The sequence below is a fragment of the Indicator indicator genome, chromosome 1 (genome assembly GCF_027791375.1).
Source record: "Indicator indicator isolate 239-I01 chromosome 1, UM_Iind_1.1, whole genome shotgun sequence".
Taxonomy (NCBI): Eukaryota; Metazoa; Chordata; class Aves; order Piciformes; family Indicatoridae; genus Indicator; species Indicator indicator.
The window spans coordinates 93,857,657-93,870,676 of record NC_072010.1 but is presented as its reverse complement, the minus strand read 5'-3'; the positions used below and the strand labels follow the sequence as shown (position 1 = coordinate 93,870,676).

The 13,020-nt window shown below is 43.0% G+C and overlaps 1 protein-coding gene across 1 annotated transcript in view; it reads left to right on the top strand.

The window, feature by feature from the left end:
• The window catches only part of MAN1A2 (mannosidase alpha class 1A member 2), a 153,799-nt gene extending 149,902 nt beyond the window's left edge, over positions 1-3,897 (top strand). The window contains exon 13 of the mRNA XM_054399609.1: positions 3,596-3,897. Coding sequence (XP_054255584.1) covers positions 3,596-3,728 — 133 coding nt within the window. The 3' untranslated portion in view covers positions 3,729-3,897. The remainder of the gene's footprint in view (positions 1-3,595) is intronic.
• Positions 3,898-13,020: the final 9,123 nt, after the last annotated feature.

The following is a 13,020-nucleotide window of genomic DNA, read 5'->3' as shown; positions in this document are numbered from 1 at the left end:
CACATCAGCAGAGTTTACAGTATCAGCAACATCAAATTGTCAGCTTTTAGCTGATTGATTTTTGGATATTGGGTGTTAAGAATAGAGTGGGGAGAAAGCAGTTCTTGAAAGTGGCAGTCCTTCAGGCACCACAACATGTCAAGAAGGGTCTGCCTCTGACTCTACCAAATTTCTCTACAAAATCACCATGATTTTTTTTTCCCATGTTGTCATAAAAAGAAAGCCAGCAACTGCTACCTCCTCTGTTGTCTTCATTGCTTTTATTTCACTTACTCCTTCAAGTTCATTTTCTGGAGGCTAAAAGCTGTGCCCCCAAAGAGCAAAGAGAGAGGCAGCAGTCAGAGAAGTAATACATTCCCCAGGACCTGATCTTCTATGACTGATCTGCTTATAAAAGCCAAATCAGACGATGGAATCTGCTCCTAAGGTGGAGTCGCTATCACTGTTCAAAAACCAGGTAGATATGGCACTGTGGGACATGGTTTAATGGTGCATGCTTGGTGTTAGGTTGACAGTTGGACTTGATGATCTGAAAGACCTTTTCAAACCAAAATGGTTCTATCATTCCATGACTTCTGTGGTGACAAGGCTGACCTTTGAAGTATTGCCAGAATCCTGTGTGCGTCTTAAATAATTGCAAGGAGATCTGAACATTCACTGATGCATCATCACTCAGTGGATGTGCTATAGCTCAAGCATTGCAGAAAACGGCAGTTGCAGGGAGGAACTCAGAATTTTTTATTGGCTTTTGGTTAGGGTCATTTCCTACCTGTGGTACAGGACAAAGTTTTATTGGAGAGCTGGATTTTAGATGTTTGACACTGATGAAGAGAGAGAAGATAAGGTCAGGATTGCTCAAAATGCCTATGAGAATAAAGACAGAAACATTCAACATGATGCCATGAGAAAAATTAAGAAAAATTATGTCCCTCAGAAGAGGGACATAAAATGTGTGTTACAGAATGCCTGGTATGATCTTTTCTGCTTTTCTGCATGTTGGCTATTAGAAGAAACTTCTTCAATTAAAGGGTTCTCAAAAGGCTGGAACAGGCTCCCTAGGGAGGTGGTTGAATCCTCATCCCTGGAGGTGTTTCAAAGATGCAGAGATGTGGTGCTGAGGGACAGGGTTTAGCACCAGACGTGACAGAGTTAGACAATGGTTGGACTTGATGGTCTTAAAGGTCTTTTCCTACCAAAGCAATTCCATGATTCTTTGAAATTAATCCCTCTCCAGACATACATTGCTACTGCTTGGATACTTCAGCTCATGAAAGATACTTGGTAAATTCTAAGAGTTTGGCCAGTGTGAGTGGCAAGAAGGTAGCTGTTGAGTGGGAAAGGAGTAAGATGTAGAAAAATGTTGCTTAGATTTTTGAAAGAAAAAGCATGAATCAAATGAGAAAGGTGAATCTGAGTAAGATGAAACATTGCTGCTGTGGAGAAAAAGATTCTAGAGAGGAGATGCAGAGGAAGAAAACAAAGTAGGAGTAAGGAGGAAAGGAAAGTCAAGGCACAACACTTCAAAGACAAATGAAAAATGTAGAGAAGACGACCAGACGTGCAGGACATAACTGAATCTTCTCAGCAAGAATTTTTATCTGTAAATTATTCATTGGTGATGAAGAGATGAAACAGTAGAGCTTCACAAGCTAGATAATGCTGTGGATACAAATGTTAAATAAAGGCAGTGGGAGAATGATCAGGCAGTGATGACTGTAAACAGACACTACCAGTCTCTGACAGAGAGAGTGAAGTTAGAGCAGCTTCCGAGTGAAGGCGGAATGATATGTGTACGTGTTCTGGATGGGGCAGAGCACACCAATGGGAAGGACACCATTTCCTCACCATGTGCTGCAAGACCTGTCATTTTCGGGGTGTCAGGACAGCAAGCTGTAGCAGGAGCTGAGCAGCCACCTGTGATCTTATGCTGCCACGTGCAAGTGGGGGAAATGCCTTTTGACTTTTAGCAATTGAATTTGGAGGCTATTTCCTTTCACCCTGTCACTAATTTCTTGGGAGAAGACACCACCATCTGCCTGGCTATAACCTCCTTTCACGGAGTTGTAGAGAGCAAGAAGGCTTCCCCTCAGCCTTCTCTTCTTCAGACTAAACAACCCCATGTGCCTCTGCTGCTTCTCACAAGACCTGTTCTCCAGACTCTTCACCAGCTTTGTTTTCCTTCTGTGAACTCCCTCCAGCACCTATGTCTTTCTTGGAGTGAGGACCCCAAAACAGAATCCAGTGAGGTATGTTCTCATCTGGAGTACTGGGTCCAGTTCCAGGCTCCTCAGTTCAAGAAGGATGGGGAGCTGCTTGAGATGGTACCACAGAATGCTGCAAAGATGATTAGGGGACTAGAGCATCTCTTACAAGGAGAGGCTGAGAGGCCTGGGGCTCTTTAGCCTGGAAAAGAGTAGACTTTGCTTATCAAAAGGGCCCAACACCAAGGGAATGGGGTCAGGCTCTTTTCAGTGGTGCACAGTGACAGGACAAGAGGTAACAGGCACAAACTACAACACAGGAAGATTCATCTGTACATGAGAAGGAACTTCTTTACTTTGAGGGTGGCAGAGCATTGGGCCAGGCTTCCCAGAAAGGTACTGGAGTCTGCATCTCTGGAGTCATTCAAAACCCACCTAGACACGTTCTTGTGTAACCTGCTCTAGGAGGAGAGTTCGACTAGATGACTTCTGGAGGTCCCTTCCAAACTCTTCCACCCTGTATGGCCTCACCAGAGCTGACTACAGGGGGACAATCACTGCTCTGATTCTGCTGAGCACCCTGTTCCTGATACAGACCAGGATGCTGTTGGCCTTCTTGGCCACCTGGGCACACAATGGCTCATCTTCAGCCAGCTGTCAACCAGAACCCCCAGATCTTTTTCTGCTGGGCAGCTTTCCAGCCACTCTGCCCCAAGCCTGGAGCGTTCATGAGGTTGTTGTGACCCAAGTGTAGGACTCAGCACTTGACCTTTTTGAATCTCATACAACTGGCCTCAGCCAATCAATCTAGCCTGTCCAGGTCCCTCTGTGGAACCTTCCTATTATCCAGCAGATAAAAACTCCCTCCCAGCTTAGTGTCATCTGCAAACTTATTGAGAGAGCAGCTAGTCCCCTCGTTCTGAACATTGATTCCATCAGGAGTTGAACCAAGACAGATATCTAGCATGGCTTAATGGCTTCTTTTGGGCTTTTTAAAAATTGGATTAAAGAGGATTAGTAATTTTCTAAACAGGTTTACTTTGTGAAGAATAATTTTTTTGCCCAGTTCTTTCCCCAAATCATTGTGCTTAGTGTTCTGATGTTAGTTTTACGCTGCAAGTCTTTGAAAGGAGTCTCAGAAAACAAAAAATTACTTGGAAGGATTAAAATGTTCTTTTTATAACAACTTCTTATGGAAGGGCTTGATCATTATAGAAATGGCTCTTCAGGTCATTATAATAGGGAAGGTTGTGTGGGTGCTGTCCAAAGATTGAAACAAGGAACTTGCATATAGTTTCAGCTGCTGACTGGTGGGGCTTGAAGCTGCTGTGTTGCCACTGCCTCTGTGTTGCTCAGCTTTAATAATAATTTTTCCTCTCTGTCTTGATATCTAGGTATTTGTATCTGCTTTTCTCCAATGATGACCTTCTACCATTAGACAACTGGGTTTTTAACACAGAAGCTCATCCTCTGCCCGTTTTACATCTAGCCAACACCACGCTGTCAGGAAATCCTGCCTATCGATAAAAACAGCTCTGTGAAGAGGAAGAGAGACTGTTTTCAGCTCTGTTTTGTTTACATGGACCACTTGAGACTTTAAGCAGGAGAGGAAACAGACACTTGATAAAACTAGACCTCTAATTCAACCGGCGTGAGAAACAAAGCTCTTCAACATACAGATAAGTTAAAAGTTCTGTTTTATACATGACCAAAACACGTTAAGTGTGGTATTTGCAGGACAGAGACTTGATGTGCTTTGAACCCTAGCAAGACATGAAATCTACTGTTTAACATAAGGGCAGCAGCATAAGGAAGAAGAGGCTTTCCCACCCAGGGAGAGGAACTTGCTGCTCTTCGCTGTTGCAAGAAACAACCCACAAGTCACAACCAGCTGGGTTCCAAATACCTAAATTTCCTTTTTTTTGTTGTACTTTTTTTTTTGTGTTCTTTTTTGTTTGTTTGATGACAGCATGAACAAAGCAACAACAAAAAAAACAACATCACTGCACCAGCAGCATAAGGATTTGAGTATTTTTTTCTGTACCTTTCTGAATTTTTCTGAGGAGCATCTGTTTATCCAGACTGGCAGCCATTCCAGGGCCTTCAAGCTGTTAAAACTAAACTCTTAAACTATAAAAACTATTTCCTCCTCATTTCCCCTTTTCAAAATAATACCAAAAGATCTGTGTTGTATGCTTCCATCCAACAAACAAATTAGTAAATATTTGGTTTGTCAGCAGCATAGGCTTAGTTCATTTGGCAAGCTGCAGTCACGGAGTCTGGAGCATATTGCAAGGGTAGGAAGGAGCTTGAGTTTCCCTTCCTCACAAATTCTGTCACATGGTAAAAAACATTCTCTGATTAGTCCTGGTTCTTTTAGCCAAGTAAACAGAGATGAGAATGTGAGAACAACAGCCTCTCAGGGTTGATATAGGGTGATGTAGTATGTGGCAGTGAAAAATGCGCCCCTTGAGCTACACGGTGGGAGCTTGTTGCTTTATGATTTTCCACACAAGCTGGATTTTTCCTAGAAGGTTAAATTTCATTCTTGGGAGAGTATTCACTGAACCTTCTTTGAAGGTAGGTATATGACCAACGCCTAAAACTGCCTTGGATTTAGTTAACAACTTTTTTTCCCTGAGCGCTCCAGCACAAAGACAACATGAGCTTCCTTGGAAACAACTCCTACAAAGGAGTGGAAAAAGAAACTGCACTCTCTTTTTCCATTAGATTATGAGAATGTTGTGGGGCTTTTTTTTCATTGTTCCAGTATAAGGACCAGTTTATTTATTTTTTAATTGCTCTTTATAGCTCTTAAATTCGTTTGCTGTGGTGACTGACACCTTTGCTGAAAAAGAGCTGCAAGATGCTCCTTTCCCTCCTAAATACTGCACAGGTTGAGTTCACTTTGATTGTGTTTTCATAGTGAATTGAGTGGAAGAACTCTTCAGTGACCTAGGTCATCAGAGCTAAAGGGTGTGAGTGCTCTCTGTCCCCCTCAAAAATGGTTTTATGTATAAAAGCTTTTCTCTCTGTCATATTATTATATATATGCTGACTGTACATTATGGTAGAACTTCCCCCTAAACATTTTTCTTCACTCATTTTGATGGTAACTTAGCATCAAAATCATCACATGATCTAAGAGAAATGCTATCCAATGTAATTTTCCAGACAATTTAAGAGGAGGAATACATAGAGCTCAGGAAAAAAACCCTCCGGTCTCAATGTTTTAGCTTCAATACTAGTTACTTAGGTACTGTAATTTGCAACAGTATCTTAAAAATAATTTGAGAACTGATAAAGTAATTGAGATATTAAATAATACTGATTCAAACAATTGTTTGTTTAAAATTAGAGGTAGCTTACTGGTCCCACATTAATTTATTTTTCTAATTGCTATTCAGTGACTTACTGAAGAGGTAGTCATCTTCCATTTTCCAAAGTTCAGAGATGTATTTTCAAATTCAGTTTTTCCCATCCCATGAGAACTACTATTAGCTTCAGACTGCACTCAATTGCCTTGTTCTTCTATATCTCTCTGTGTGCAAAGGAGAAAGAGAAAAAGCAAACTTCTGTTTAATTAAAAAAAAAAAAGAAGAAAAAGGCGTTTTTCACCCTGTACACCCATCCTATACACCTCTTGAAAAGGCCTACGTAGAATGGCTGCCAGTCTGTTCAGAGAAAGGTTAAGGAGAGAATTTGGGAGTCTCAGAAACAGCAAAATTCTCATTGCTGCTTTTCCATACCCCTCTTGTGAATTAAAGAGCAACCCTTCAGATTAATCCTTCCCTGAATCCCAATGGGTTAACTCACTGCCATGGAGGCCCTAAGCTGTTTCATCTTATGGGATGGTATTTTTCTCAAAGCAGATGTAAAGTACTGCTATTTCTTCTTTGTGTAGATAGGCAACAGGCACCAAACAAAAAGACACAATTTCTCATTTTCCAGTTACCCCAATGGCTGTCAGTTCCTACTCTATCACTCTAAAACACCAACTGTCTTTTTTCCTCCAGAAGCTACTGATGTGCATAGTCTATCAAAAATAACACATTTTAAAGACTAATTGCTGTGTCATTCATTAATCTTTCCAACCTGAGAGTTCCTAGAGCAAGCTGAGTTTGGAGGTAATGGCTTCTGGGTGAGGTGTGTGCATAATAACCAAGCACCACAGATACTGAAACTTCTGACCAAAGTGACGTGCTCTCATTCTGAGTCCTTCACAGAGAAGTAGGTTCTGATCTGCAGATCACCTGCAACCCAAAGTTCAGGCTGTTTTCCCTCTGGGTATGTAAGGTACAGTAGAATATTGCCATTTTCATTCTGTGTTGCTGTTGTCTTACATCCTTTCATGAAGATAAGAGTGTAAATTTAAGCACAAAATGACTTTTTAGTCCTAGTTGTTTCTGAGTCTTGCACTGTGTTCTCTAACAACGCAATCTTCATTTTCTTTAGGTAGCTGTCCCATTGTAGCAGTTTCTACAATACCTTCCCCTCTTACAGGATGAACTGAAGAACAGAAAATTGTGTATGTTTTTTGGCACACTGGATTTGGGCAAGAGCCTGGAAATCCCAGAGTTGTCTATCTCCTATTTGCATGCAATCAAAACAAGGATGTTCAGTTATTTTCCTAAGCCACGCCTTAAGCTTGCCAGTTGGTCAGGATCTTCTAGCAACAATTTTTTTCTAACACTTAGGACCTGACTTGTCAAAGTCAGATTTCTACAACTTCCACTGACTATCCTGGAGCTGTGTGTGTCCTGCAGTCAAGAAGTTAACTTCTTAGCTTTGCCCTTTAACTAAAACCAAAACCTTTGGATGATATTCTGGGTGCACATTTTGCTGCACAATACAGTCCTTAAAGTGAAATGTTTAAGAAAGTATGAAAAATAGTAAGTATGCTGGAGTAAAGGGGGGGAAAAAAACAGATAGTTCCCTCTGTGAGTCACACCTCTGAGGCTCCTTTAGAGTCCTACTCTGAATTTGTGGATCACCATCTTCACCCTCCCAACAACTGTTGTATTCCCATCCAGTATTTTACAAAATTTATGTGCTGAATAACCATATCCTGAAAACTGAAAGAAATGACACAGTCTTTGTAATACCATCCATTAAGGTTAAAGATCTACCCTGCTGTGATTGACAGCTAAGCAAAGCCTGGTTTGACTCTCCTTTATGATCCCTCCTTCTGTCATGGAGGAAATTATATTACCAACCCTCATAATGTGACTCAGAGTTTGTCATAATGTGACTCAGAGTTTGAATGGAGAAGTGGTTAACAGCATTAACATTGAAAAAATCAACAACATAACCTGGCATCCACAGCAAATGGTGAGGCAGTTTACATCTCAGGGCTGTAGTAACAGGCTTTGAGCAGACGGAGCCTTTTATGAGCATTAGTAAGTCTAGTCCACATTTTTAAGGGGACAGATAAGAAGCAGGCTTCTTGTCAGCAGAGGGAAATGAAAGGATGCTCTTGATCCACACTGTAGTTTGGAGTTCTGTTCACCCTGATAAGACATTCCCTCTATAGCTCCTTGAATTCTGAGAAACGATCCTCTGACTCAAGAGCTCGAGTTGCCACACAAAGAGGAAACCCAAGCTCTTTTGCAAGCTGTGTGCGTACAGCTGTAGCAGACGTGATAAGCACTAGCTGCTTTGGCTGTCAGCCCTTTCTAACAAACTGCTCTGTAATTCCTCAGAAAAGTTGTGAGCCACCAAAGTCGAAGGAGACAGCCCAAGTTGTTACAGTGAATTGTTGCCTTTAATCCTAATTGCTTGGTGGAAGTTGGGTTTGCATTCTGCCTTTATTCTTGCTCTAAAACTGACAGGTTATTGATTTTTCCTCCAAAATAATAAAAGGGCAAAAAGTCTTCTGATGCGGAAACCTTCTGCCTCTGACCTGGAATCCTGCATATGTACTTTTTACAGATTAAAAATAATATTGTATATAAAAAAAGATTGAATAAAGAATGTCTTTAAGTGAAAAAGGTGTGCATTGTGTCCTTTGCCTTCAATAGCAACCTCCTGTAGAATCATAAAATTGTTTTGGTTGGAAAAGACCTTTAAGATCGTGGAGTCCAACTGTTACCTAGCTCTACCAAGGCTGGGGCTAAACCATAGGATCATAGAATTCTTAGGGTTGGAAGGGACCTCAAGGATCATCTAGTTCTCTGTCATGGGCAGGGACACCTCACACTAGATCAGGTTGCCCAGAGCCTCATCCAGCCTGGCCTTAAAAACCTCCAGGGATGGAGCTTCTACCACCACCGTGGGCAACATATTCCAGTGTCTCACCACCCTCATGGTGAAAAATTTCTTCCTAACATCCAATCTGAATCTACCCATTTCTATTTTTGCTCCATTCCCTCTAGTCCTATCATTACCTGACACCCTAAAAAGTCCCTCACCAGCTTTCTTGTAGGCACCCTTAAGATACCAGAAGGCCACAGTAAAGTCTCTTCAGAGCCTTCTCCTCTCCAGACTGAACAGCCCCAACTCTCTCAGTCTGTCTTCATAGGAGAGGTGCTCCAGCCCTCTGATCATCCTGGTGGCCCTCCTCTGGACATATGCTCCAACACCTCCAGATCCTTCTTGTAATAGGGGCTCCAGAACTGGATGCAGTACTCCAGGTGGGGTCTCACCAGAGCAGAGCAGAGGGGAAGGATCACCTCCCTCAGCCTGCTGGCCACACTTCTCTTGATGCAGCCCAGGATGTGATTGACTTTCCGGGCTGCAAGTGCACACAGGTGGCTCATGTTGAGCTTCTCATCCACCAGCACCCCCAAGTCCGGTTCTTCAGGGCTGCTCTCAAGCCAATCACTGCCCAGCCCATATTAGTGCTTGAAATTGCCCCAACCCAGATGCAGGACCTTGCATTTGGTCCTGTCCCTCAGCACCACATCTCTGCATCTTTGAAACACCTCCACAGATGGGGATTCAGCCACCTCCCTGAGGACCCTGTTCCAGTGTTTGAGACTCCTTTCAGTGAAGTTTCTCCTAATACCCAGTCTAAACCTGTCCTGGTGCAACATGGTATTTCTTTGCTGAGAGGGTGGTTAAGCATTGGAACAGGCTCCCCATAGAGGTGTTCAAAAATTGTGTGGACATGTAGACACTTCAGAACATGGTTTAGTGACCATAGTGGTGTTGGGCTGGTGGTTGAACTCTATGAACTTAAAGGTCTTTTCCAATCAAAACAATTCTATGATTCTATTCTTTTGGAAGAAGGAAGAAACAACCAAGGGGAGTAGAGAGTCTCTGACTATGAGTAGGTAGCTGAGGAGGTGGCAGGGTTGGAGACAGAAGTGAGAATAAGCTCCCATCAAGATGAACAGTTTATCATAGGTGTTGAAGAAAGGGGTGTGATAGCAAGAAGTAGAGAGGAAGTTCAGAAAAGGAGGAATTTGGTGCTTAGAAATCTGATTGTTGGGAGTATGTTGCCATCTCGCCATCTGACTGCGAAGGCAAAAATGACAAAGTAGGCTTCAGCAACTGGAGCCTGAATTAAAAAAATGAGTCACTTATTGAGCTGCGGAAGACAAGTTGTCCTTTATTCTCTTTGGCAGTATCCATACATATTTTAGGACCTCTGTTAAACCTGGGCAAAGACATCCCCATTTTCTGGTACATGTTGTAACATTCCAGCTCTTTGATGTGTTAAGCGCCTTCCCCTGTTAAATAACAACTCTGCTTCTGTTGTTCTCCCTCTTCCTTTTCTGCTTTTTTACCTTGTGCCTGGGTTGTCCTTTTTATACCAGCTTCAGTGACAGAGCAGCCGTGGCTGTGCCCATTGTTTTGGTATCATTGGGCATAAAGAAGAATATCACTAGGCTAGAAAGATAACAGCTGTTAGTGTGATAAACACCTTCTTTTCTTCTTATCAAATAGGGTTTGATAACCACCTTCACCATTATTTTGTCATACACATCCTGAGAGTGTTACTTGACCTAGGAAAGCACAGGCCAGGCTCACCTCCATCCCTGGAAAGGTGATTGAGCAGCTCATTGTGGAGGTCATCTCTAAGCATGTAGAGTAAAAAAAGATCATCAGTAATTAGCATGGATTCACAAAGAGGAAATCATACTTGACCAATCTCACAGCCTTCTATGATGGTGAGTAGGTGAAGGGAGGTGAGCTGAGTTAGGTGAGGGAGAACAGTGCATGCTGTCTACATCGACCAAGTCTTTTGATGCTGATCCCTGAATACTCTCATAGGTAAGCTTAAGAAGTATGGGTTAGATGAATGGAGAGTGAGGTGAACTGAGAACTGGCTGAAGGACAGAGCTCAGAGGGTTGTGATCAATGAGGCAGGATCAAGTTGAGTTGGAGGCCTGTAGCTAGTGGTGTTCCCCAGGGATCAGTACTGGGTCCAGTCTTGTTCAGTACCTTCATCAGTGACCTGGATGAAGGGACAGTGTACTCAAGGCAAGTTTGCTGATGGTACAAACAGCAAAAGGAGGAGTGGCTGACACCCATTCAGGATGTGCTACAATTCAGTGAGACCTGGACAGGCTGGAGGGTTGCGCAGAAGGGAACTTCATAAAGTTCAACAAGGAGAAGTGTAAAGTTCTGCACCTGGGGAGGAATAACTCCCTGCACCAGTACACATTAGGGATTGACCTACTGGAAAGGAGCTTTGCAAAGAAGTCCAGCTGGTGGACAAGGAGTTCCCTGTGAGCCAGCAATGTGCCCTTATGGCCAAGAAGGCCAATGGTATTCCTGGGTTTGTTAAGAAGGGTATGATTGAGGGAGGTTCTCTTCTCCCTCAACTCTGTCCTGGTAAGGCTACGCCTGGTAGTATTGTCTTCTGCTCTGGGCTCTCCAGCTTAAGAGAGACTGGGGAGAGTCCAACAGAAGGCCATGAGGATAATGAGGGGACTGAACTCTTATGAGGAAAGTCTCAGAGACCTGGGGTTGCTTAGCCTGGAGAAGAGCAGACAGAGAAGGGATTGTATCAGTGCTTACCGATATCTGTAGGGTGGAGGTCATGATGATGGGGCTGGGCTCTTTTCAGAGATGTCCAGTGACAGTGCAAAAGGCAATGAATACAAATTGGAACACAGGAGGTTTCATTTGAACATAAGAAGAAACTTCTTTAGTCTGAGAATGCTGGAGCACTGAACCAGGCTGGTATGAATGGTGAGGCTTAAGGAGAGAAGACATGAACAGAGGGGCAGTTGCTAAAGAGATTTTTCCCCGGTGAGGTCTAGAGAGAATGAGAATATAGGGAGAGGGAAAATTTCAGCACAAAATGAGGGGACAGGAGAGGAAGAAAACTCCATCAGAGGGATTTGATAGGGATGAGAATAGTGGGGAGTGGATGGAAGAAGCAGCGAATAATCATTTAGTGAGTGGAGAGGAATAGAGCATTTACCTCAACTTTATCAATGCTCTCAACACCATCACCACCATTCTTGGATGTGAATGGATGTTCTGGATGGATGGACAACCAGATGGATAAAAAGAAGTGGCTGGATGATGATAGGTAATAAGTGGGGTACAGCAGAAGTCTGTTCTGGGACCTGTCTTGTTCCTTATTTTATCAGTGACCTACAGTAGGCAATGGAGTGCATTTCTGGCAGGTTTGCAGATGACACCAAATGGGGGGGAAACAGCAAGGACACCTTTCAGAAGTAGGATGCATGTTGGAATGTCAAACAAACAGAAACCTTGTGAAATTCAGCAGGGACATAGGCAAAGCAAAACACCCAGGTTGGGGAGTGACTGGTTTGGGTAAGTGTGTGGGTGTGAGCTGAAATTCCCCCCCCCACCAACAATAACCAGGCTAGCTCAGTCTGGAAGCAAATGAAAAGCTGTATTTACAAGCAGAGTCTAAAATCTACAATGAAATGCAATGAATATGTACAAATATACAAAATTCACAACATTCACAAATATATACAATCAACAAAAAAAAAGCACAATCGATCTCCCTTTGCTTCCCCCCAAGGGGACCCTCCCAAAGGGGCCTCCCTCTCCCAGGAGCTTCCCCCCCAGACCCCCCTGGACAGAGAAGCAGAGTTAGTTAAGCAGAAAATTGTTAACTTAGCTGCCAAGGTCAGTGTGTTATCTTCAGCCAGAAGAGAAGAAGAAACAGCAGCCAGACAGCCCAGCAACTGCCCCCACTGCAGAACGCAGAATGTGCTGAATGCCTACTTTGTTTTGGGTAATAGTTCTTAAACATTTCTATCTATCCAATGGAAGTGTTTAGAACAATCGTTATTTTGCTTTCTTACACCCAATAGTGACTTATTTACATTCTTTCACTTTCTCTGTTTTGAACTTTGCAAGGAAAAATTAAAAAGACAGTTTCAAACCATCACAGTAAGATCTGCTGAAAAATACCTGGAAGTCTTGGTAGATGTTAAGCTGGATGTGAGGGAGCAAGCACGCTTCATTAGCAATGGCAGCAGGACAGTATCCTGAGCTGTGTTCACAGGAGCACAACTTGGAAGTAGATGGAGGACAAGGAGTGAGTATTCCCTTCAGGATGTCTACTAAGGTCACCACAGCAGATGATGTGAATTATCACCCATAGGAACAAGGATTAGGGGGTGATCAAGGAATCTTCATAAGCAGAAGGGAACCCAAGCCCATAACCCAGGTTGCACCACATCAGGCTATGGTTTGGCAGCAATGGAAAATGGCATTGCAGGCTAGAGAGGAGTTGGAGGAGTATTTCAGTTCCCTCAAGAGCACAAAGCTTTTATTAGAGACTCTCCCAAAGTTCCCTCTTCCCCAAAGAGTTGGGCCATTCTTCCTGCAAACCCAAAGCAGCTCACAAATCATGAGGGCACCAGAAAGCCAGTTCCTCTCT